At 34.8% G+C, this 22,376-nt stretch overlaps 1 protein-coding gene across 4 annotated transcripts in view; it reads left to right on the top strand.

Moving 5' to 3' along the window:
• The window catches only part of LOC143228756 (disabled homolog 2-interacting protein-like), a 146,047-nt gene that overhangs the window by 1,208 nt on the left and 122,463 nt on the right, over positions 1 to 22,376 (top strand). Inside the window, exon 1 of one of the 4 annotated variants that reach the window (XR_013015449.1) lies at positions 12,853 to 13,218. The exons of 2 other annotated variants lie outside the window; for them this stretch is intronic. Coding sequence is in view for 1 of the 2 variants with exons in the window: in XM_076460074.1 (XP_076316189.1) it covers positions 13,164 to 13,218 (55 nt within the window). In the remaining variant the exon portion in view is untranslated. Of the gene's footprint in view, positions 1 to 12,852; positions 13,219 to 22,376 lie in introns of those variants that run through there. One more of the 4 variants, XM_076460074.1, reaches the window with a different exon arrangement.

The following is a 22,376-nucleotide window of genomic DNA, read 5'->3' as shown; positions in this document are numbered from 1 at the left end:
GATTTGAACCCGCGACCCTCGGATTACTAGCCGAAGGTGATTGTAATCCACTTTTGTGGTGTATCATTTTCAGTTAGAGTTTCCACTAAATGCGTTCGATTATATCTAAGCTGTCATAGAATCGGTAAATCTTAATGCTGTTATTGCATCAAAACCTTTCTAGTTTTCGTTTTCAGTCTCATCCAACCAGAGTTCATGTGAATATTAAATACTCATTAGCTTCGAGGAACATTTTAAATAAAACAAATCTGTGATAATCACTTTTTTGCAAAATTAACAAAAAAATGGAAGCCTATGAAACATCCAATTTTGTCTGAGACAAAATTAACTTGTGGGGTCTTCCCTCTGTTCTTCCCCACCCCTAACGCTGGCCTCGACACTAATTCTGAGCCCTTGGTAATTATAATGTATAGTTTTGCACAGATCAGTGATTATCCGCCGGAAATGGCGTCAGTTATGTTGTTTTATATTGTCAGTGTCCGTGTAGTCTGGAGAGATGTGTGCATTATAAAATCACCCAGAATTCTTAGAACAACAACTGGTGATATAAAATTAAATACGGTGATTAAAATAAATACCTTAGTTAGGACGAAAATTGTTTTCGTCTCCAGGTATGAAATTACGAACAGGAAGTTTGAGAACAATAAGATGTGTGAAGGACAAGACCGGAAAATATATTACAAACATCATATAGTTAGAAAGGCCTTTGTCCAAGAAGTCCGGATGCTTATTGGCTTTTAAATTCAGAAACACCTTACCTGTTTGGTCAAAACTTTTAAAACAATGAGAATGCTAGGCAGTGATACAATGTCATTGTCACCACGTGACAAATGGCTTCGATTTCAACTTTAGTTTTTTTAATTACAAAGCATTTTACACGAACAACAATTAATATACGCGTGTCCTAAAAAATGGACATTATATTATCTACAATTGCTGTGGACGTTCTCAACTTATTTAGGACTAGAATATGCATATGTATTTTGTTTTGAACAAAATGCGTATCACTTTGTGAACACGTATTCAGACGTTTCTGCATTATCAGCTACGTTTGCCTTCATTACAACTCTACATTTAGTTTACTTTGTAATAATATTGCTTCAATTCATTTCATAGGCTGCTATAAACACCTTTTAACTAAGTTTCTTTTTTACTACAAGTTTTAGTTTTCGTTCTTGTGATTTGCTTTGTTTCAGCTTGTAAAACCGTGTCGTACGCTGAACGTTCATAACTGTTCTAGACTCTGTGCATTATTACAAATACCACTACTATTCGTTAGTGTTTACTGTATATATGGTTTTATTAATTAAAGTTACGTTCAAGTGAGTTTGTTCGTCTGACTGCGTAGTTTTTGTTTTTACAAATAGACCAAAACTTATCGATTTAACGCGTAATACCTGCAAAATAAGTAGCTTAAATTCCGTGCGTGTAAATGATATAATAAGGAAAATTGAAGCAGAGAGAATGAGACCACAACAACTGTTCTGTCGGCGCAGCTAGTATTAACAATATTACTGACGGTTATTTGTCAAAATGTAAGTTATAAAAGTTACGGTTGAAGAAATGTCCGAAACAAAAAGAAAAAGAATTCGTCCCAAACTTCGTCGTCATCGCTAAAGTAAAAAAAAAATTGATGTTATACCTGCAGAGTTTCGAGAAGTTTGCAACAGTTTGAACATTTCATTTAGGAAACCCACGATGTGTATCTAAGTAACTTCAGAGATAATTTCTTATCACGTCGAAGACGATAACTTTGAATAGAATGTCTGTAACATGATGTGTGTAACATATGTCGTTAAAGTTGTTTGTAAAAAAATAAATGTACTTCAACTTTTGTTACAGTAGTTTTTAACATTTTGAAAGAAATATCACGTGTACCTCTTCTTTGTCGTGATTGGATGTGAAGAAACTCGTGGTCACGTGCTACATTTTTATTTCACACAGTTGTTTTTAATTATTTGAAGCGAGGAAAAAAAGACTGTGCATTTTTTCCTTCAAATTTTGTTTGTGTTACGTTTAATCCCTTTTGGTTTAATTGGACCAGACGTCATAATTTAGATACATTAAACATAGGAATTCGTAAAACGTTTTAAGAGATGAAGCCATCCCTCCTGGTTCAGAGTTAGCTCGATGCATAACCAGATGTTCTTAGGAACACTGAAGACATAACCTACCAGTAGGTGTAACGTGTCCTGGTGACAAGGAAATCTGGCTAAATAAAACGATGACATTCCTTTAGACAAACAAGGATAGAGTAAGAGAACATTGCATCCACCATGTTGGAAAACACGTGTGCGTTTATGGAGAGATTTCTTTCTCGTTCGTTACGTCGGTATTTCGGGTCATTATTGTTCTTTTACATCCACTTCCTGTCTTTTAAATTGTTACTTACACTTATTACTAAAATTAAACCTCTTGACGTGTTTGATTCATCTAGAAGAATACTGAAAAGACGGTGACATCTGATACAGTATACAGAAGAAACGAGTTTACTTTTATACGAGCATTTTGTGAGACGGCTTAGTAAAGAGATACGTTTGGTTTGAATTTCGCGCAAATCTGCACGAAGGCTATCTGCACTAACCGTCGACCCTAATTCAGCAATGTAAAACCAGAAGGAAGGCAGCTAGTCATCACCATCCGCCGCCAACTCTTGGACTACTCTTTACCAGGGAATGGTGGGATTGACCGAAGGATTGTAACGCCCCCACGGCTGAAATAACGAGCATGTTTGATGTGAGGGGGATTTGAGCCTGCCACCTTAAGGTTACGAGTCGATCGCCCTAACCACCTTGCCATGCTGGGCCTCGTGGAGAGGTCGAGAGTTTATAACTTTAAGGTCAGGGGTTATAACCCCTGCATCAAGCATAACGCAAATAGTCCATTGTGAAATTTTGCGCTTAAAATAAACAATCTTATATTAATCTTAGTTTTTCTCAGAAAGTCCACACTAGCTCTGCTAAATATCACCACATAAGCGTTCAGGGAGATAATTTTTTTACAATCGAACATAATTATTTTTATTGTTGTACTTTAAATGTTATGCTCAGAATTCTGTTAAATCTTTTGAGGCGCGAAACTTGACAAGTTAATTTAAGCAGATTTTCCAATTTTATACTTTTTTTAATAAAACTTTACAAATCGATCATCGATAGCAACACTGACCTCCCCCCAGGTATTGACTGCTGTTGTTCTAATGGTTGTTGTTTATTGTTAAACACAAAGCTTAATAACTATTTGTTAAGTACTCGTTTACGAGGGTATCGAAACCTGTTTATATTCGTTACAAGCCTACAGATTTACCACTGAGCCATTGGGGAGCTCATTTGAAAGTCTGATTGCTTATGAGGCTGAAACAATGGTTTCAATGTCATCGGTGAGCACAGCACAGAGTAGTTTTGTGGTTAACAACAAACAAACAAGCTTATCTGTGAAGTCTTATGGTAAGTCTCAGGCTTATCATGTTAAAAGATAGTGTTCCGATACCCGTGGTGGGAAAAGCACACATAGCCAACTGAACCGTTTTGGGCTTGACAACAATAAAAAACAACAACAAAAACTTACTAGTGAGCTCCTGGGAAGCTAATAATAAAAGTCGTTGGGCCAAAGCACTGATCGGGTTAACATAATAATTTACTTTTTTTTTAACCTAACAACATGGTTTGACTGAAAAATTAATATATAAATTTTTTTTTGCAGTGTTCTCATCAGCCTTAAGTCTGATAAGTTGCACTAATTTGATCTAAACATTTGAACATGTTTATCAAATATGTTTAGTTTACTGTATTTCGTCTTAAAAATCTAATGATTTTCACTCTTCCTTTTCGTGTTTTTTATTAGGACAATTTCTCTTAACTTTTATCTATAAATAAGTCTGTGCCTGTTTTGTAGCAAGGTACAAACCGTTAACTGTCACAATGTTTTTACGTGTGTTGCTATTGGTAACGAAATACTTACCTTCAGAGATTTTTTTTACCCACACTTTAAGGGTGAGTCATCATTTGCGTGACGTCACTGGCTTGAGTCTAATTGTGCAGCGTATGGCAACAAAGTAATTTCTCTTTGTGCTGGTGTGTCACAGTCACGTGACTAAAGTTCAGTGACATATTGAATTTTGCTAAAATACAGTTTTATTTTTATGAGCTTCGACGCAAGAAACACGATTACCAGTTGTTGAAAAGTTGAGTCTTCCCGAACTTGATTTTTAATAAATCCGTGCATTTTCAACAAATTACTTCCCCACAATTAGTGCTGAAAAAAACCCCTAAAGATTAGCTTGGGTGGGGTGATCAGGTTTTTATTTGAAATGTCAGGGTGGGCATTTATGTATATTGCGGATTTACACTGAAAATTCTTTATCATCTCGCATTAAAACTTTAATTGTATTCGGTTTAATGGTGAATCAGATACAAGTATGTATGTATTTTTGTGTTTACGTATCATACAGATTTCTATATACTTAAAGCTGTTTAACACTAAAAAAAAGTCGACAATATGAATACAAAGGCGAACAGAGAACATACACCATGTATGTGTGTGGACTACATCAAGTTAGTGATGGCTCCAGTTAAGATATCAAAATGTCTTCCATACCTAAACCCAAGACAGTTGCAATCAGTGAAATTTTAGTTCCAGTCCAACAGGTTTACACAAATTTTAGAAGAGTTTTATGGATTGTACTAGATCTCAAGTTTTTATGGATTGTACTAGATCTTAAGTTTTTTATGGATTGTACTAGATCTTAAGTTTTTATGGATTATACTAGATCTTAAGTTTTTATGGATTGTACTAGATCTTAAGTTTCTTTATGGATTGTACTAGATCTTAAGTTTTTTATGGATTGTACTAGATCTTAAGGATTTTATGGATTTCACAAGATCTTAAGTTTTTATGGATTGTACTAGATCTTAAGTTTTTATGAATTGTACTAGATCTTAAGTTTTTTTATGGATTGTACTAGATCTTAAGTTTTTATGGACTGTAGTAGATTTTAGTTTTTTGGATTGTTCTGGATTTCAAGTCTTTACATATTTTTCTGGATTTTAAAGTTTTACGGATTGTTTTGGATTTAAAGTTTTTATGGATTGTTCTGGATTTAAAGTTTTTATGGATTGTTCTGGATTTAAAGTTTTTATGGAATGTATCCGTCTGGAATGAAAAGGTGGTTGTGTGTTGAGTTTTTTGTTTTTGTTTCTTTTTACAAACAACCTGATTAAGGATTCAGCACATTATCCATTTCTACGCTCTAGGCAGATACAGTCCATAAAAACTGCAAATCCAGTACAACCCACTCTGGATTAGACTCCTCTGGCGTGTAAATATTTCATATTTTGTTGATCATACCATTTCCAATTTGCTACTTGTTCTCAGTATTTCTAGTGATTCTCATTTATTTTGATGTATCATAGAATAAAACTACACTCAAGAATGATTAGAGAATCTTTATATAGTGAAGATCCTAAGCCTAAATTTTAGTATCCCTTCCATTACACATATTTTTACACTCGAGAGAGACACCTCTCTGCTATAATCTGGTTTTATCAAAAGCAATACCTACTTACCTGATCATAACCATTATAAACCCCATGGTGTTACCAAGTAAAACTTTAACTACCAATACCACAATTACAAGTTGTTCCGAATATTTGTTTATGTGATATCGTTGAAGTGGGCAGTTTCCCTTTGTAAAGCAATACGAAGTCAGGTGCAGAAGTCTACCCTAGACAATCACCAAGGCCAATTTGACCAAGAATCAACTTTGTTTAGTCCTATATTCAGTCTTAAAACCCATCATAACCTCTCAACATGTCAGCCTACACACACACAATCTCATGGAAACATTTTTTTTTCTTTTTACGCGCAAGCTACGCTATGGGCTATTTGCGCTGTACCAACGCGGGGATCGAAATCTGACATTTAACATTATAAGGAGGGGCAAAGCAAAGGAAGACTAGAGTCCTCTAGATTTCTTACCTCACGCAACAGGTATGTTAGCCATATTGTTTCAAAACAGCTTTATAACTTGACCTAGAAACGTCGGCAAATACGTTTTTATTTTTCTTATAGCAAAGCCATATTGGGCTATCTAATGAGCCCACCGAGGGAAATCGAACCCCTGGTTTTAGCGTCGCAAATCCATAGACTTACCGTTGTACTAGCGGTAGGCCGTCAGGAAATAAAATACATCTGTCCTTCAACTGACCTCTCTCTCTGTTGCGTGTCACAGTAAGATAAGTGTAAGTCAAGGCTAGTCACGTCTTGATAATATAAAATATTTAACCAAGTACAGAAATCTAAAAAAGAATTGAAAAACGAAAAAAAAAAAAGTGAATACGCTCGAAAAACTCAAACTATAATATTTACATATCATAACTATAAACCAGTGTGACCAACGCGTAGTTATAGATTGATATATGTAACTTAAATGTTTTGTATTCGTGACGGCACGTCAGCTGCGTCGTGCTTTATTGATATATTAAATATTTATATATGCAAATAATAACACTTAAATTTATTTAGTGCATATAACCATTTAGAATTAAGTGAAAAATATCGAACAACCGAAAAAAACTATAGCTTAAAATACATATACATTTATATAGTACATAGGCTTTATGTAGGCTAGGACACATCGAATTAGTCAGCCTTCTTATCTCTACTTGCCAAAGTAATCGACTTATCCCAAAGTCGGCTTACAGATATTGCATTAAAGCCCTGTCATTCTTACTCAACAAATACAATGATTTATCATAATGTAGGTCTAACGTAAGTAGAAGAAAACCTAAATTTAGTGATTCGATATAATTTTGTCTGTGTCAAGTGTTATCCAAATAGGTAAAGTATTTTATATTATATATTAGGCTTACCTTGTTCACTTATTTCGCTTTTCCAAGCAGTACTGATGAACTGTGAACTTAGCGAATCGAAGAATATATTAGATCTCTACGTCAATTTGTTTGTTTTTTTTTTCTTTTCACTGTAATTATACATTTTGGTTAGGGAAAGTAATCCATTAATAAATAATATAAGCCTCAGAGTACTGGAAAATAGCCACTTTATCTCTACTTATCAAATTCATTGATTCGTCATAACATAGGTTTAACGGTAACGGAATATTACCCATAGGCAAATCCAAGCAAAAGTCTCGAAGTGGGGTTCCATGACTCTCCTCTCATACTCAAAAATTCAAGTGCCTTCAAATTTCAGGATGTGGCATAGTAATTCTAGGTAAAATCGTAGTGGGCTAACAAAATATCAACATCTGGAAGTGGTCCTTTTCCGAAGAGTTTATTCGGGTATGAATTTGTTGCCGCTCTCGAAAACAGTTTAATCTAACAGGGCGCTAGGGTGCACGTTATTAACTTCGCGGTGCTTTGTTGAGAAAGGCCACTCTATAGTCCTAAATACTAAGCCTAATAAGGATTCATCATGTTAATACGTGGTGTGGTCTTCTGACTTTGTAAATAAAAGTGATTTTTTTTTTGTATGCGTGAAAGAAAAAAGAACTGAAGGTATGTATGATTTGTGGAATTATCAAGTGAGCAGGTTCAACAAAATTTGACCAGATTTTTTACTAATCATTGACTATATATTACTACAATCTGTACTAGCATTAAGGAGAGTGATACCTTTAAAACGATGTAAAATCGGAGAGAACACACAATATACATTAAATTATCTCCTTGTAGTTATTTCATGGACGTAATAAAATACCCAAAAGTAGGTTCAGAAACGCTTCTTTTGTTGACAATTTCATATATGATAAAATAAAACTAACTCGTTACTCGATTTACTGGACCCATGATTTACTTTTCCTGACATGCTAGTTGACCGTTATATGACAAAAGTAACTCCTTCATCCTTTCTCTCCATAAAGAAACCAGTTGTTTTAGGCCTATAGATTCAGCACCGCGTTGACAGAATACAAGATGTCGCGCTAGAGAACGGTAGCGAGAAAAACATAAAACATTTTTACATGATTTACAAAATGACGCCTAAAGACGTAAGAGAAAGGTTGGTTTTTTTTCAGGGAAGAAAACGTTAACTCAGCATGTTTGTGATATCTATTAAATATCAAAGTGACAGATGTTTAACATTTTATCCACGAAAAAATATGTGGTACATGAATAACACTTCACTTACGTCAGCTAGCATGCTTCTAACGGTTTTGTTCCTATTGTTCCTAATGATTTAGATATTAAGCCTATCGAATATTATTGGGTTGCGATAAAGCTGTGTTCGCTCACTTTTTCTTTGTTTATATGCCTTTCTTTAACTAAGTTTAAACATGCTATTGTATTTTCACAGCTTTTTTTTATTTCTTTGAACTTGTTTCATCAATCAGCATAATTGTTTACTGTAGAGAGTTCACCAATTCTTATTTTTAGGCCTCTCTGTATGTTTTTGCTATCCACCATGCCCATGTCACCCGTGTTTTTGAAACAGTGAAATTTCAAAAATACCCTTTAAAAAATAAGGCTCTCTTTTCATTTGTAGGTGTATTTACCTTATTGAAAGATAGTCCAATTAGTAATTACTACTATTGGCTGTTATAAAATGGCTTGTTTTCATTATTTTGCGCATTAATACCAGAATCTTTTTGGTCAATTTATAAAATAGTTCTCTATAATTAGATTCAGATAAAATTCAGCGTCACATTGAACCAGTAAATATACAATTTTCTCTCACTGAATAAAAGATTTTCTGGCTAGCATTCTCTTATACACCCCATATACTGCCTACAACCTTCACTGCTCTTTACCGCAAGCGTAAATTGTACTTTTTAAAAAGTCTGACTTAAACACATTTCTAAACCACGATGTTGAAATAAAGTGATTGGATAATAAATAATCAGCACTTTTAAAACTAGTAGGCCTAAAGAATGTTATTACTTTTAACCTGAAAACTTTTTACAGAATGTTTTTCTTCAGTCACAATCACTGAGACTTATCACATACAAAGGGAACTATTTTGAGGCTGCCCCCCACCCAAATAAAGTTAGAGGCCTTCATTACGTAAATATTGATAACTATGTATTACGAATAATTGAATGCACTTTTGTTTACAACTGTACCCATTTTTAACTGGTACAAAAATATATATATTTGACGAAAGTGAGTCGCAATTAGCGTTATCTTTGTCAAGCTGGCGTTTGCTTAACAATGCAACTTATATATTACAACAGCGTCCTATTTGTAAATTACTTTTGTGCCTTTTTTATTTGAAAAGTTTGCCTGATTAGTCACTTAATATTATACACTGATACTGAGAAACAAAATAACCAACTCATTTTAATTAAAATGTTATAACTTGCAAATAAATAACACATCTTATTCAACTGATAATCTTACTGTAATGAACGAAGAGTATATGTCAGTTTCTATGTATGTTACCAAAACTCCTCTGCTGTCTACTGAATGGCACCACAAATAAAAATCCGTAAAAAAATTCACACTTTGGGTTTGGTTTGTTTCTATATTTCGCCGAAAGCTACACGAGGGCTATCTGCGCTAGCCGTCCCTAATTTAACAGTGTAAGACTAGAGGGAAGGCAGCTAGTCATCACCACCCACCGCCAACTCTTGGGCTACTCTTTTACCAACGAATAGTGTGATTTACAGTCACATTGTAACGCCCCTGGAACTGAAAGAGCGAGCATGGTTGGTATGATGGGGATTCGACCCGCGACCCTCAAATTACGAGTCGAGTGCCTTAGCCACCTTGCCATGCCGGGCCCACACTTTGAGTATTCACGATTCAGACAATTAGAAAAATAATTTTGGCTTGTGTAACAACCATTTCTTTATGACAGAACATAATTTTGTATCTCAAGACGGCTGGTTTGTTTGTTTGTTTTTGAATTTCGCGCAAAGCTACACGAGGGCTATCTGCACTAGCCGTTCCTAATTTAGTATTGTAAAACAAGAGGAAAGGCAAATAGTCATCACCACTCACCGCCGCTACTCTTTTACCAACGAATAGTGGGATTGACTGTAACATTATAACCCCCCCCTCTCCACGGCTGAAAGGGCGAGCACGTTTGGTTTTACTGGGATTCATGACAGCTGGTATGGGTGTTAAAATTCGTGATAAAGTAGAGAACAAAGTTTCGACCTTTTTAGGTCATCTTCAAGTTAAGTGAGGGTGACCTAAGAAGGTCGTAACGTTGTTCTCTCCTTTATTTAAATAAAAGTTTTAATAACCGTAGCATTATTACTTCAAGTGGGTTTCTCGTCATCACGAATAACACAGCTTTAAATAACATTTGTTTCGTCACGACAAAATCACGACTTTCACTAAGACTGAACGTGAGCGTTTGATTACATCTTTATCGATTTAATTTTTAAACGTAGTTCTGAGAAACTAGAGTTCTTAAAAACTGTCCTTTTTATAAAACTGTACAACTTTAAACATACGAAAACATTACTGTTTAATACTACGTTTGGTAGTTATTCGCACAAACAGCCACTCGTAAGGTGATGGTCTCCGCTTGTGTAATATAATTTTAAAATTATACTAATATATTTTTCTTGCGATTCAAATTTATATTGATTTATGTTTAAAAACTGGGTTTTGGAACCCGTAGTGAGCATGATATAGATAGCGCTAATTGTGTAGCTTTGTTCTTAAGATGAAACAAAGTAATGTATTAACGTGATTTGAATTCACTGAACGCAAAGCAACCATGCGGTGATTAAATGGTATATTTTGTTCGTGACTTTACATTAATTATTGATGGGTATTTCCACCCAGAGGAGTCTACTTTAAATGCAAATTGTATTTCTTAAAAAAAAATTTCCTCGGAGTGTTTGAGAATGCACCATAGAATATTTTATTTTGTATTTACTGGAGAAAATTTTTTAACTACCAGTTCCCTCTTGTGGATTGTTTGTTTGTTTTGGAATTTCGCACAAAGCTACTCGAGGTCTATCTGTGCTAGCCGTCCCTAATTTAGCAGTGTAAGACTAGAGGGAAGGCAGCTTGTCATCACCACCCACCGCCAACTCTTGGGCTACTCTTTTACCAACGAAAAGTGGGATTGACCGTCACATTATAACGCCCCCACGGCTGGGAGGGCGAGCATGTTTAGCGCGACGCGGGCGCGAACCCGCGACCCTCGGATTACGAGTCGCGCGCCTTACGCGCTTGGCCATGCCGGGCCCCCTCTTGTGGAATGAATGAATGTTGTCTCCCTGTCTTATTATGATCTGATCGTATTGTATTGGACTGCACGAAATAAACAAAATAACTTTGCGAAATAAAAATGTTACAGTGAATTATAAAGTTTTCAGTTCAGCGATTATTTGTCAGTATATTATGTAATATACGATAAAAACACTACAACAAATGAACTAAGTTATTATTAAAAGTCAAAACAAGAGCTTGATTGTTTGTTTTGAATTTCGCACAAAGCTACACGAGGGCTATCTGTGCTAGCCGTCCCTAATTTAGTAGTGTAAGACTAGAGGGAAGGCAGCTAGTCATTACCGCCCACCGCCAACTCTTGGGCTACTCTTTTACCAACGAATAGTGGGATTGACCGTCACATTATAACGCCCCCACGGCTGAAAGGGCGAGCATGTTTGGCGCGAAGGGGATGCGAACCCGCGATCCTCAGATTACGAGTCGCACGCCTTAACACGCTTGGCCATGCCGGGCCAAAACAAGAGCTTTCACACAGTTAAAAAAATCTTTAAATAATGACAGTTTTGTTTGTTTTGAATTTCACCCAAAGCTGCAACAGGGCTACCTGTACTAGCCGTCACTAATTTAGTTGTGATGAGCTAAAGGGAAGGCCACTACACTCCGCTAACTTTTGGACTATTCATTTATCAACAAATAATGTGGTTGACCGTGGCGTTATAATACCCACCCCCCCGGTGGAAAGGGCAAGCATGTTCGGTGTGACAGGGATTCGAACGTACGACCCCCAGATTGCGAGTCTATCTTCCTAATCACCAGGCCAAATAAGGACAGTCAGCGCCATCTGCGAGTGAAGACCTGCTCTTTTGCGACATCTAGTGCTAAATGTGTTAACTGTAACTGATACACTCGATCATATTATTCGGTGTAAGTAGCCGATAAAATCCCGTGAGGCGGAGCGTACTTGTTGCTGGTTACCTTCCCTATGGCCAGTAGCTCAAAATTAAGAGTTGGATATACTGTAGGCATACGAAGTTAGGCTTAGAGTTTTAAAATGTAGTATTGATTGGATGTGGGAACATTGGCTTGCATAAGTTAATTTTTATATAATCTGTATTGTCCAATCATGAGCTTGTTCGGCGGCTTTGGAAGAGTCTCGGTCAACATTCAGTAAGAAATCCTTTCCTTGAGATAACAGAAGAGAAAACGGTTCTGGGATTCATACATAAGAGATTCAGTTCGAGACTTGCACTGATGGTGCACGTACACGAACGTAATTTAAAAATAAACGCCCTTAGTTTTTTAGTTTTACACGGTAATCCTAGTAAACAGCGTATCCGTAGTTAGTAACTTAAATCGCGTATTTCGAGAAGTTTAAAATGATACATTAGTTTTTGGTTGTTTTTTTATAATTATAGCTTAAGGCAGTAATCGTTTTGTTTCGTGTGAAATAAACCTTTATTTACTGCCCTTGTCCATTTACATGTCTTTGTTAATGTCATAAAATGTAAAAATATGTCTTGTCTTTAATTAATGTCCTGTGTATCACTGTGTGTATTTTCACAGGATTACAATTTCACTGAAATACGTTTAGTGTTGTGGCCTTTTAGCGTTCGAGACAAAAAATATTAACACGAAGCAGCTCTGCGCTCCTCTGTTTTGCTTAACACGAACGCTCAGCACGGTGTTTTACGTCACCATTTCTCCCAATGGGAGGCCGAGGACGTCGAAACTTCCGGCCAGGCCTGGGAGGAAACGGTTGCAATCAGGAAGTAGATACGCGCGTGTCCCTCACGAAACGCGTGCTTTAAGTCCGCGGGAGTCTAGTCTATGTCTGTGTTACGTGTCGTTGTAAATAATCTTAAAACACAAATTGGTTGATTTCTTTCCCACAAGTTCAAACCCTGTATTATGTTCAAGTTCTATTTGGATACACAGATCTGAGAGAAAGGATACTGTGTTTTTTTAGTGCTAAATCGGCGAAGTTGAACGTTGGTTGTTAAAGTTCCAAAGGTTATAACTATGTCACATCGCACTGTTTGGTCCACAATCGTTCGTCGCAAAAGACATGACGACTGTAAGTTCTAGTTGACATATATAAAGAAGAGAATGACAATCGTATGAAGAACCAGATAAATTAATATTTTAATGGAAAGTAATAATAGTGATATGAAATTATAATTAAATTACAGAAAAAAAATCTTAAACTATGTTTCATAAGACTTTGTACATAAACATGTGTTTAAGAGTATTTTGTAAAAATATGTGAGTAATACCTTCATTTAAAAATAAAACCTCAATAAATTTAGGGTAGATTACATAATTATTAAGTTATTTTAATGTTTAGATAATTAAGCATCTCACTGGTTCTCTTTCCTCATCTATAATTTAATAATTATACAAAAAACGAAGACATGACAGTATTTTTTTTTTCTCTGTTCATCCTTCGGTTGTAGTTTATTTTACTTCAAAAAGTATTTTAAATATTCAAGTCAGTTTATTTGTTGTTTTGTTTTGGAATTTCGCACAAAGCTACTGAGGGCTATCTGTGCTAGCCGTCCCTAATTTAGCAGTGTAAGACTAGAGGGAAGGCAGCTAGTCATCACCACCCACCGCCAACTCTTGGGCTACTCTTTTACCAACGAATAGTGGGATTGACCGTCACATTATAACGCCCCCACGGCTGGGAGGGCGAGCATGTTTAGCGGGCGCGAACCCGCGACCCTCGGATTATGAGTCGCACGCCTTACGCGCTAGGCCATGCCAGGCCCCTGAAGAAAGTGAAAAACAAACGGAAAGTCAAATTCGCGTGCTTTCGCCACTGTTGCTGTTGTTAGACAGTTGTTTTTTTTGTCGTGAGAGGGAGCTTAGAAACTCGAAATGTTTGTTCTCAATAGGTAGGAGGTAACTTAGGGAAGTAGCTGGAAGAACCCGTAACAAAGTAACACTTCTGAATGGTAATGGGAAAATTCTAACTACACTAATTTTATTTTGTCAGATCTGTATTGTTTAATTAGAAAGATAATTAGTAATAATGTTTTTTGATATTTTAAACGACATCGAGTGTAGTGCAAGTTAATAAAAACTTAGCTTAGTAAAATATGCTACCGATAGAGGGCTCTTCGTTTAATGTATTACCTGTACTTCTGCACCACTTTCGAAACTAGAAGCTATAGGAAATATTACCTCTTACAAACGTTCCATAACAAGAACATAAAACTAAAGACCTGATTCAGAGTATTCTGACGTATCCCTAACGTTATGATAACGTAAGTTACTTCATTGAGCTTAGGAGAGTGAAATGCAGTTATACTGCATCACCAAAGAGGTTCTGATATCAATTATTCACTGAAACTGTATAAGGGTTCAACATTCGTGTGAAGTAAAGTCGAGTTAAAAACGTAATACTGTTTAACACATTACAGTTTAGAGATCAGTCTTGATAACACATGCTGTTTAACACATTACACTTTAGAGATCAGCCTTGATAATACCTACTGTTTAACACATTACACTTTAGAGATCAGCCTTGATAATACCTACTGTTTAACACATTACACCTTAGAGATCAGCCTTGATAATACCTACTGTTTAATACATTACACCTTAGAGATCAGCCTTGATAACACATGCTGTTTAACACATTACACTTTAGAGATCAGCCTTAATAATACCCACTGTTTAACACATTACACTTTAGAGATCAGCCTTGATAATACCTACTGTTTAACACATTACACTTTAGAGATCAGCCTTAATAATACCCACTGTTTAACACATTACACTTTAGAGATCAGCCTTGATAATACCTACTGTTTAACACATTACACCTTAGAGATCAGCCTTGATAATACCTACTGTTTAATACATTACACATCAGAGATCAGCCTTGATAATACCTACTGTTTAACACATTACACCTTAGAGATCAGCCTTGATAATACCTACTGTTTAATACATTACACATCAGAGATCAGCCTTGATAATACCTACTGTTTAACACATTACACATCAGAGATCAGCCTTGATAATATCTACTGTTTAACACACTACACCTTAGAGATCAGCCTTGATAATACCTACTGTTTAACACATTACACTTCAGAGATCAGCCTTGATAATACCTACTGTTTAACACATTCCACCTTAGAGATCAGCCTTGATAATACCTACTGTTTAACACATTACACTTTAGAGATCAGCCTTGGTAATACCTACTGTTTAACACATTACAGTTTAGAGATCAGCCTTGGTAATACCTAGTGTTTAACACATTACACTTTAGAGATCAGCCTTGGTAATACCTACTGTTTAACACATTACAGTTTAGAGATCAGCCTTGGTAATACCTACTGTTTAACACATTACACTTTAGAGATCAGCCTTGATAATACCTACTGTTTAACACATTACACTTTAGAGATCAGCCTTGATAATACCTACTGTTTAACACATTACACTTTAGAGATCAGCCTTGATAATACCTACTGTTTAACACATTACACATCAGAGATCAGCCTTGATAATACCTACTGTTTAACACATTACACTTTAGAGATCAGCCATGATAATACCTACTGTTTAACACATTACACTTTAGAGATCAGCCTTGATAATACCTACTGTTTAACACATTACACTTTAGAGATCAGCCTTGATAATACCTACTGTTTAACACATTACACTTTAGAGATCAGCCTTGATAATACCTACTGTTTAACACATTACACTTTAGAGATCAGCCTTGGTAATACCTACTGTCTAACACGTTACACTTTAGAGATCAGCCTTGATAATACCTACTGTTTAACACATTACACTTTAGAGATCAGCCATGATAATACCTACTGTTTAACACATTACACTTTAGAGATCAGCCTTGATAATACCTACTGTTTAACACATTACACTTAGAGATCAGCCTTGATAATACCTACTGTTTAACACATTACACTTTAGAGATCAGCCTTGATAATACCTACTGTTTAACACATTACACCTTAGAGATCAGTCTTGATAATACCTACTGTTTAACACATTACACTTTAGAGATCAGCCTTGATAATACCTACTGTTTAACACATTACACTTTAGAGATCAGCCTTGATAATACCTACTGTTTAACACATTACAGTTTAGAGATCAGCCTTGATAATACCTACTGTTTAACACATTACACTTTAGAGATCAGCCTTGATAACACATGCTGTTTAACACATTACACCTTAGAGATCAGCCTTGATAATACCTACTGTTTAACACATTACACCTTAGAGATCAGCCTTGATAATACCTACTGTTTAACACATTACACTTAAGAGATCAGCCTTGATAACACATGCTGTTTAACACATTACACATCAGAGATCAGCCTTGATAATACCTACTGTTTAACACATTACACATCAGAGATCAGCCTTGATAATATCTACTGTTTAACACACTACACCTTAGAGATCAGCCTTGATAATACCTACTGTTTAACACATTACACTTCAGAGATCAGCCTTGATAATACCTACTGTTTAACACATTACACTTTAGAGATCAGCCTTGATAATACCTACTGTTTAACACATTACACCTTAGAGATCAGTCTTGATAATACCTACTGTTTAACACATTACACTTTAGAGATCAGCCTTGATAATACCTACTGTTTAACACATTACACTTTAGATATCAGCCTTGATAATACCTACTGTTTAACACATTACACCTTAGAGATCAGTCTTGATAATACCTACTGTTTAACACATTACACTTTAGAGATCAGCCTTGATAATACCTACTGTTTAACACATTACACTTTAGAGATCAGCCTTGATAATACCTACTGTTTAACACATTACACTTTAGAGATCAGCCTTGATAATACCTACTGTTTAACACGTTACACTTTAGAGATCAGTCTTGATAATACCTACTGTTTAACACATTACACTTTAGAGATCAGCCTTGATAATACCTACTGTTTAACACATTACACTTTAGAGATCAGCCTTGATAATACCTACTGTTTAACACATTACACTTTAGAGATCAGCCTTGATAATACCTACTGTTTAACACATTACACTTTAGAGATCAGCCTTGATAATACCTACTGTTTAACACATTACACTTTAGAGATCAGCCTTGATAATACCTACTGTTTAACACATTACACTTTAGAGATCAGCCTTGATAATACCTACTGTTTAACACATTACACATCAGAGATCAGCCTTGATAATACCTACTGTTTAACACATTACACATTAGAGATCAGTTCTTATAATACATAATATACGAACAATGTATAATTCTGTTTTTCTGATAACATATACTATTTTATACATTACACTGTAGAACTCTCTCCCTCATAACGTCTGCTGTTTTACACATTACACTGTATAGCTTTCTCCCTGATAACTTCTATTGTTTTACACATTACACTGTAGAACTCTCTCCCTCATAACGTCTGCTGTTTTACACATTACACTGTATAGCTTTCTCCCTGATAACTTCTATTGTTTTACACATTACACTGTTGAACTTTCTACCTCATAACGTCTACTGTTTTACACATTACACTGTATAGCTTTCTCCCTGATAACTTCTATTGTTTTACACATTACACTGTTGAACTCTCTCCCTGATAACTTCTATTGTTTTACACATTACACTGTTGAACTCTCTCCCTCATAACGTCTATTGTTTTACACATTACACTGTTGAACTCTCTCCCTCATAACGTCTACTGTTTTACACATTACACTGTAGAACTTTCTCCTAGATAACTTCTATTGTTTCACACATTACACTGTAGAACTCTCTCCCTCATAACGTCTACTGTTTTACACATTACACTGTTGAACTCTCTCCCTGATAACTTCTACTGTTTTACACATTACACTGTTGAACTCTCTCCCTGATATCTTCTATTGTTTTACACATTACACTGTATAGCTTTCTCCCTGATAACTTCTATTGTTTTACACATTACACTGTTGAACTCTCTCCCTGATAACTTCTATTGTTTTACACATTACACTGTTGAACTATCTCCCTGATAACTTCTATTGTTTTACACATTACACTGTTGAACTATCTCCCTGATAACTTCTATTGTTTTACACATTACACTGTTGAACTATCTCTCACGGTACTAGGGTGAAAGCCGAATCAAGTTATTCGATAGAACAAGAGTACGTCAAGTGTGGTGTTATTTTAATAACCGCCTTCTGTCCAGTTTATAAGTGCAAGTAGTCCTTGAGCAGATGCGTATGAGTACCAGAAAACAGAAATAATAGATATTGTATTGTTCTCTTAGAACTATCTCACACTACATATAGGGTCTTATACCCTATACTTATAGAACCATCTCTATCATAATATAAACAATTATACACGTTGCTCTAACTTCCTGACAGAACTTACTGTACACTCACAACTATCTTTCTAATAATCCATATTGTTTTACACACTGCTCTCAAATCTCACCTTTGAAAAAATATATTTTATAAACATTTATGGTTTATATCTTTTATAATACACAATCACACTTTATACATATATCCGTATAGAATTATCTCTCTGATAATGTAACTGTTTCACACACAGTATCCGTATAAAATTATCTCTCTGATAACGTAACTGTTTCACATACAATACCCGTATAGAATTATCTCTCTGATAACGTAACTGTTTCACATACAATATCCGTATAGAATTATTCTCTGATGATGTAACTGTTTCACACACAATATCCGCATTGATTTATCTCTCTGATAACGTAACTGTTTCACATAGAATATCCGTATAGAATTATCTCTCTGATAATGTAACTGTTTCACATAGAATATCCGTATAGAATTATCTCTCTGATAATGTAACTGTTTCACACACAATATCCGTATAAAATTATCTCTCTGATAATGTAACTGTTTCACGTACAATACCCGTATAGAATTATCTCTCTGATAATGTAACTGTTTCACACACAATACCCGTATAGAATTATCTCTCTGATGATGTAACTGTTTCACATACAATATCCGTATAGAATTATCTCTCTGATAATGTAACTGTTTCACGTACAATACCCGTATAGAATTATCTCTCTGATAATGTAACTGTTTCACACAAATATCCGTATAGAATTATCTCTCTGATAATGTACCTGTTTCACATACAATATCCGTATAGAATTATCTCTCAGATAATGTAACTGTTTCACATACAATATCCGTATAGAATTATCTCTCTGATAATGTAACTGTTTCACGTACAATACCCGTATAGAATTATCTCTCTGATAATATAACTGTTTCACGTACAATATCCGTATAGAATTATCTCTCTGATGATGTAACTGTTTCACGTACAATACCCGTATAGAATTATCTCTCTGATGATGTAACTGTTTCACATACAATATCCGTATAGAATTATCTCTCTGATAATGTAACTGTTTCACATACAATACCCGTATAGAATTATCTCTCTGATAATGTAACTGTTTCACACAAATATCCGTATAGAATTATCTCTCTGATAATGTACCTGTTTCACATACAATATCCGTATAGAATTATCTCTCAGATAATGTAACTGTTTCACATACAATATCCGTATAGAATTATCTCTCTGATAATGTAACTGTTTCACGTACAATACCCGTATAGAATTATCTCTCTGATAATATAACTGTTTCACGTACAATATCCGTATAGAATTATCTCTCTGATGATGTAACTGTTTCACGTACAATACCCGTATAGAATTATCTCTCTGATGATGTAACTGTTTCACATACAATATCCGTATAGAATTATCTCTCAGATAATGTAACTGTTTCACATACAATATCCGTATAGAATTATCTCTCTGATAATGTAACTGTTTCACGTACAATACCCGTATAGAATTATCTCTCTGATAATGTAACTGTTTCACACAAATATCCGTATAGAATTATCTCTCTGATGATGTAACTGTTTCACATACAATATCCGCATTGAAATATCTCTCTGATAATGTAACTGTTTCACATACAGTACCCGTATAGAATTATCTCTCTTATGATGTAACTGTTTCACAACAATATCCGTTTAGAATTATCTCTCTGATAATGTAACTGTTTCACGTACAATACCCGTATAGAATTATCTCTCTGATAATGTAACTGTTTCACATACAGTACCCGTATAGAATTATCTCTCTTATGATGTAACTGTTTCACAACAATATCCGTATAGAATTATCTCTCTGATAATGTAACTGTTTCACGTACAATACCCGTATAGAATTATCTCTCTGATAATGTAACTGTTTCACACACAATACCCGTATAGAATTATCTCTCTTATGATGTAACTGTTTCACAACAATATCCGTATAACATTATCTCACTGATAATGTATACTGTTTTACACAAGCTGTCCATATAGAGCTATTTCTCTGATAATAAATAGTTTCGCACACACTATCCATATAGAACTATCTATTTGATAGTGTATATTATTTCACACACACACTTTCCATATAGAACTATCTGTTTGATAGTCTATATTATTTCACACACACACTATCCATATAGAACTATCTGTTTGATAGTCTATATTATTTCACACACACACTATCCATATAGAACTATCTGTTTGATAGTCTATATTATTTCACACACACACTATCCATATAGAACTATCTGTTTGATAGTCTATATTATTTCACACACACACTATCCATATAGAACTATCTGTTTGATAGTCTATATTATTTCACACACACTCTATCCATATAGAACTATCTGTTTGGTAGTCTATATTATTTCACACACACACTATCCATATAGAACTATCTATTTGATAGTCTATATTATTTCACACACACTCTATCCATATAGAACTATCTGTTTGATAGTGTATATTATTTCATACACACACTATCCATATAGAACTATCTGTTTGATAGTGTATATTATTTCATACACACACTATCCATATAGAACTATCTGTTTGATAGTGTATATTATTTCACACACACACTATCCATATAGAACTATCTGTTTGATAGTCTATATTATTTCACACACACACTATCCATATAGAACTATCTGTTTGATAGTCTATATTATTTCACACACACACTATCCATATAGAACTATCTGTTTGATAGTCTATATTATTTCACACACACACTATCCATATAGAACTATCTGTTTGATAGTCTATATTATTTCACACACACACTATCCATATAGAACTATCTGTTTGATAGTCTATATTATTTCACACACACTCTATCCATATAGAACTATCTGTTTGGTAGTCTATATTATTTCACACACACACTATCCATATAGAACTATCTATTTGATAGTCTATATTATTTCACACACACTCTATCCATATAGAACTATCTGTTTGATAGTGTATATTATTTCATACACACACTATCCATATAGAACTATCTGTTTGATAGTGTATATTATTTCATACACACACTATCCATATAGAACTATCTGTTTGATAGTGTATATTATTTCACACACACACTATCCATATAGAACTATCTGTTTGATAGTGTATATTATTTCACACACACACTATCCATATAGAAATATCTTTCTGATAATATACACTTTTTCACACACATTATCCGTATAGAGCTACCTCTGTAATATATTCTGTTTCACACACACACACTATCCGTATAGAATTATTTCTCTGATAATCAATACTGTTTCACACACGTTCTATTCATATAGAACTATCTCTCCGGTGATGTATATTGTTTCACACACACTATTCACACAGAATACTAATAATGAATACTGTTTCACAAACTATCCTTATAAAACTATCTTAATCTTTAGTCGCCTGTTAATATCTTATAACTCTAGGCTTAGAACTTTATAAACGTGTTTGCTTAATGTTATTAGAGCTTTGAAAGAGTAAGTTAACTATGAATACTCTGTGATTCGGGGTTTGTACTTCGTTCACACTGATACACCAGGTGGTGCTATATTATAAAACTTCTCACTTGTCTCCATAGTTGGGTACGTTCATTCTTCTTGGCAAGTCCTTGCTATTACATGAAAAGTAACGCTTCTGAAACACTGTGTGTGTAACGAACGTTTCGTTTTTAGAACAAGAAGTATTTTTAAACTCATACCTGTCGCTAGGAGGCGCTAAGTCAGCTAGCTGAGGGAATGTTCAGACTGTCGACACCTTTGTTGTTCGATGACAA

This window comes from Tachypleus tridentatus, chromosome 10, assembly GCF_004210375.1.
Source record: "Tachypleus tridentatus isolate NWPU-2018 chromosome 10, ASM421037v1, whole genome shotgun sequence".
NCBI classification, from domain to species: Eukaryota; Metazoa; Arthropoda; class Merostomata; order Xiphosura; family Limulidae; genus Tachypleus; species Tachypleus tridentatus.
Note: the sequence above shows the minus strand (reverse complement) of the source record. Positions and strands in the feature narration are given on the sequence as shown.